The sequence below is a fragment of the Triticum dicoccoides genome, chromosome 2B (assembly GCF_002162155.2).
Source record: "Triticum dicoccoides isolate Atlit2015 ecotype Zavitan chromosome 2B, WEW_v2.0, whole genome shotgun sequence".
Lineage (NCBI taxonomy): Eukaryota > Viridiplantae > Streptophyta > Magnoliopsida > Poales > Poaceae > Triticum > Triticum dicoccoides.
The window spans coordinates 53,456,631-53,461,765 of NC_041383.1; the positions used below are offsets into that span (position 1 = coordinate 53,456,631).

The window sequence follows — 5,135 nt, forward strand, 5'->3', positions numbered from 1 at the left end:
TTGAAAATTCAAAAAAAAAAAGATAAGACTAGAGTATGCAGCGGTCAGTACTCAGTACCATCGCCGGTATTCATGACCCACGCCATCTTTGGCTCCTTCAGCCTCCACACATCAATTGTATTCACATGAACGTTATTTTGAATCAATACAGTGGAGTGTGTTTAGCCTAAAAAAAAGTCGCCGAATCATTCTCAACGACAAAGTGGTCTTCGTTGCCTGAAAAAGGAAGAAGACAAAGTTGTCTTCAGACAACTGGACCGCCAAATTCAAACCCAGGACACAAGCCCCTTGCCTCCACAGCTTCTCCTCCACATTTGCACACTGACAGAGCTTCTTCTGTCTGTTCATGGTGCTCGCGCATCACGGCACCCGCCCGCACTCGCCCGCTCTAAAACCGGCATCAACACTGACCTTGAGCTTGAGACAGCCTGCTTGCTCAAATGCAGGTTTCTTTCCTTTCACATCGAGGTTCCATGTTGAGGACATTTGAGATTTTGGCTTAGCAGCAATGGAGGAATTGGAAGGCAGGGTGTCGATTTCTTCAGTTAAGAGCATGAAAGTGTCGATTTCTTCAGAAGATGCTGTCTGATTGTTCCTGAGAAGGAGATGTCTGCCAGGTTTGGGTATATAAAAAAAAGGCTGTTGGCTGCCTCTTCTGGTATTTGTGACTGCTTAAGCAAATGACAATCTTCGCTTGCTTGCCCGTCATTATGGCCTGCACGGTTGAGTTGCTTGTTAGTTAGGTAGTTACAGAAAGCACAATCTCTCCATATGTGATCAAAATGAAGTAGATCTGAACTATTTAGACCTGGCCTTGATATTTCCACAATGCTGCAGCCACAGCGTGGCCCCCTTCGAAATATTTCCTGCAAGGCTGCAACAACTTGATTGACTACGCTCAAACGCAAAGAAAAGAAAAAATAAACCTTGATTGAATACGCTGGAGATATTAATTTAATATTACCTCCGCTGCAAATTACTCCCTCCATCCCGTTGTCTTAGATTTGTCTAGACGCGGACAACTAATTCGGGACGAAGGGAGTACTAAACTGGAGATACTAATTCAGTGCGCGGTGTTTCAAAATTTGATTAAATAGACACGCTTTGTTTGACAAATGAGAAAAGAAAACCATGCTCCTTTAGAAAGTTGGAGATGGGGTGTCTGCTGGGGTTTGGGAGGTCGGCCGATCTGTTAGAAGCTGCTGCCCCTGCTCCAGACAGAGTGAGTGTGCAATAAACTTGGGAGGAAGAAAACGAACAAACAATGGTAGAGGTAGTGGTTGGAATCGGAACAGAAAGACGCATTGGTTGATTGAGATCGTTGGAGTGGGCTAGAAGCCTAGAAGCAAAGCTAGAGGTGTCGGCATCGCACCAGAGCTCGGTCCCAACGTATGTATTCACAGGACTGAGACACTTTGGAAGCCTAGAAGCAAAGCTAGCTAGAGGTGTCGACATCGCTTGACAGGACTGAGCAGGATATGTAGGTTGGCATCCGTAGCAAGCTAGGAGGAGGACTTTGAAGCCTCCGCTTGGATTGTTACTGGCTAGCTGCTCTCTGCTGCCGGCGGGAGTCGAAACCGACTGGATTCACAATCTAGTCCTGTTCTGAGCCACTGAACTGAAGCAAAGCGAGCGTGACATGATGTCGACAGGGCGGGCTCTCTCCCTCCCGCGCTCGCAAGCTGAGTGGTTGGCTGGTCACTGTCTATAGTACCCAGCCCTCAACTGACCATACTGAAGAAAGAGAAGAGACACCGATCGAAGAAGAAAAGAGGATCGGTTCAGATCTTGGATCGCGACTTAAGTGAAGATGGACGGCTCCGATCACCTCGCCGTTACATTACCGCGCGCCAATTCACCCCTGATCACTGATCCTTTAAACACACAAGAACCGACACGTAACCCACTGTCGATTCGATCGGGAGAGTTGCAGCCTTGCAAGTGACTGTTTGCTATCGTATCCACTCCTTTAATTTGTTTTCTTTCAACATCGATCTGCTTTACTTTGTCTACTTTCCACATCTTTGTGCGCAAGGTGAGCCACGCTTCTCCGACGAGGCCGAGGCGCGTGCGCCAAAGATAAACCCGTGCATCTCCTCCGATCCTCGTGGAGACCTGCAGGCGATCGATGGAGGGTGCCGCAGCCGGAGAGCCGGCACCGGCGGGCGTGCATGCCGTGCCCTCCCGCAGGCTGATCGCCGGCTTCATCTCGGGCACGCTCAATGGCCTCTTCGCTCTCGGTAATTAATAATTAATCTATCGTCGGTCCTTCTTGCCGGGCACACTTGGTCATGCATCATAAATATGTTTTGAATCGGTGCTTTCAAGCTGGAGCACTAACCGGAGCAGTCACCGGCGCGCTGGCGGGCAGAGCCTCCGATAGCGGCGTTCTCCGGGGAGCTAGATCTGGAGCTATCACCGGGGCTGTCCTCTCCATCCTGGTTCTCCAGGCATCTCGCGCCTACTGGTGCTCAGACCGGCTCGGCGCGTCATCCATGTCCATGGTTAGTAACAATTTCTTCTGTGCCCTTGTTGCTCTCAAAGTTCAGACTTCAGAGTATGTGTGTACTGTGTTTGGATGTGTCCCTAGAGGCTTTTTCCTTCCGGTTTGTCTAATTCACATCTACTCCCTCCGTTTTCAAATATTTGTCTTTCTAGAGATTTCAACAAGTGACTACATACAAAGCAAAATAAGTGAATCTACACTCTAAAATATGTCTACATACATTCGTATGTTGTAGTCCATTTGAATGTCTAGAAAGACAAATATTTGGGAATGGGGGGAGTATATGTATTTTAAGGATGTCACATCTAATCTCCTACAAATATATAATGGAGCAAAAAAAAACTAGGACAGAAAAAAAATAGACAACAAACAGAGTGGACATCAGCTTAGATGTATGTCACATCTAGATGTGTCCTAAACAGACCATTTTTTTTATGTGGCAAAAAGTATATATTCGGGCCTAAGATTGTGTATTGTGGGGCAGAAACCGATAGAGGCTTTCTAAATCGTCCTTGACTTAGATCATGTATAACTTCGTTGCCCAATTTGGGGCCCTATTTGCCGGCGGACGCATCCGCGAATCCGCGATCAATGATCGGACACACCTTTTTTGTCCCTGTCCACAATCAGAACCTCCATATGTCTAAACACAAATCCATACGGAAACATCCATGCTACATAGATCATACGTACAACATATGGACACAATAATCGGGCATAGATGGCGCAATCCAACATAGATAAGTTTATACTACTCGATCCAAAAGAGCCACCGGAGTTCATAACTTAACTAAAATTGAGTTTAAAAGGTAATAAAACATAGTGAGTGGACGGGAGTCCACCACTTCCTCGCACGGCCGGTTCCCCATGGGGTCTCGGGAGCGGGGTTGCCCTCGGCATAGGCGTTGGCGTTGGGCGGGGTGTTGTCGTCCGTCATGCCGCTATTCGAGGAGGAGGAGGAGGAGGGACTGATGATCCCTGCCATGCGCCGGGCAGAGAGGGCATGCTCACTCGCAGGCCGTGTGCCTCTCTTCCTTTTGAATATGTTTTGAAAAGTGCAAATTAAGTTCGGTTTTCACATCCGTGTTTCTCGCGACGAGGGCTTTTAAATAAGATCTATTTTAAATATGTTTTGATGAGTTTTCTTAATTTTTTTTGTTAAGTTCCAACTTTTGAAACTTAGTATGAGCAACCGACAATATCACAACTTTAGTATCAGCAACTAACAAAAACATAAGCTGAAAGTTTCTACTCTGTAACTTGTTACGAGCGACCGAAAAAATCGTAAGTTTCTAATGCAAAATCAAAGTTTTAAAGATTAAAACTTAAATCATTTTATGACCTCGTTTTGCGGATCATGAGGCAATTGGATGGCCGGACAGGGCTAGGCAGGTGTATGCTTCCGCATCTGCACGCCTCTATGAATTTCCAGTCTATTATATAGGACTTTACGACCGACTTACTAAACCGACCTAAAGAAAAAACATCTACCTAGCTTCCTCAAAGCACTATCACCTTGCAACGCATCTCTTACTTTTGCAGCTCATGCGATCTTCACACGTCTACTTATTACCTAGTAAGGCACGGAGGCATGCCCTGATCTTGTACTACCTTGCCGAGATGCTGATCGATCTGGATGCATGGCTAGATTATTACTAACAATGTTTGCATGAGAAAAAATAGACACCATTAATAAAATAATTGGATAATTTGTCTCTACAAAGGCGATTTAGAAAGATAAATCGAACAAGCAGCAAATGCATTCAACATTTATACCCAAAAAGTCACCCAAATATTCACCATCCAGTCAATCAACTAACACGCTTGCATGTTTTTGGATCCAAAAATACTTTTATCCTTTTTTCGCTGACCCCAAAAAATCTCAATTCACTAAGAAAGAAGAATAGAGTTGTCTGGTTAATATGCGAAAAATGGGAGTAAACCGTCACAACATGCTCGGAACGATATGGCACACCGACGGGCCTGGCTATCCACACAAATATACACACGCCGTGAAGGAGAAAAACCCACCCAGGTTGGCATCTGGTGCCATCGTCATCCCTCATTCATGAGCCAGCGACTCCGACTCCAACATTAATGACCACCAGCGTAGCCTTGCCACAAACGGGCGCCAAAACCCATGCCATCCTATGCCAAACAACCGAACCACCCGCGTTAGCAACCAGTGAGCTCCCACTCTATCAAAAAGCATTGCAGGACAAAAGTGCCGAGACTACGCCGAGAAAGCATCAGAAGCGACCACTCATCTCATGTCATCGTTGCCGTGAAGGCCCCTCCTCAGCAGCTCCGACTTTAGAAAGACAACAAAGGCACGCTGGCACCTCGAACATGCTGGATGAACCGACGACCAAAACTCAGCCGCAACCAAACTCCGCTCGAAGTAACCACCGTCGCCAAGCAAGACAGCATGGCACACTAATCCAGGGCCACCGCCCTAGCGTCCTCACAACAAGCTTCAACAGGTCCGGCAAACCAAAACCACTCCAAGACAACACCTTCAGGAAGGACTGCGAAGCAAAAGCACCACCCTATTCCAAGAAGGTGTGCGGTGCCCACATGGTTTGCCATCGTCGTTTCTGGCTACAGCTAGAGCAAGGCTTTCACCCCC

General features: G+C 46.8%; 1 protein-coding gene across 4 annotated transcripts in view; it reads left to right on the forward strand.

Moving 5' to 3' along the window:
* Positions 1-1,905: 1,905 nt before the first annotated feature.
* The window catches only part of LOC119362104 (NEP1-interacting protein-like 2), an 18,050-nt gene continuing 14,820 nt past the window's right edge, over positions 1,906-5,135 (forward strand). The window contains exons 1-2 of one of the 4 annotated variants that reach the window (XM_037627299.1): positions 1,906-2,240; positions 2,329-2,504. In XM_037627299.1, the coding sequence (XP_037483196.1) occupies positions 2,129-2,240; positions 2,329-2,504 (288 nt within the window). In that variant the 5' untranslated portion in view covers positions 1,906-2,128. The remainder of the gene's footprint in view (positions 2,241-2,328; positions 2,505-5,135) is intronic. The other 3 variants (XM_037627300.1, XM_037627301.1, XM_037627297.1) reach the window with 3 other exon arrangements.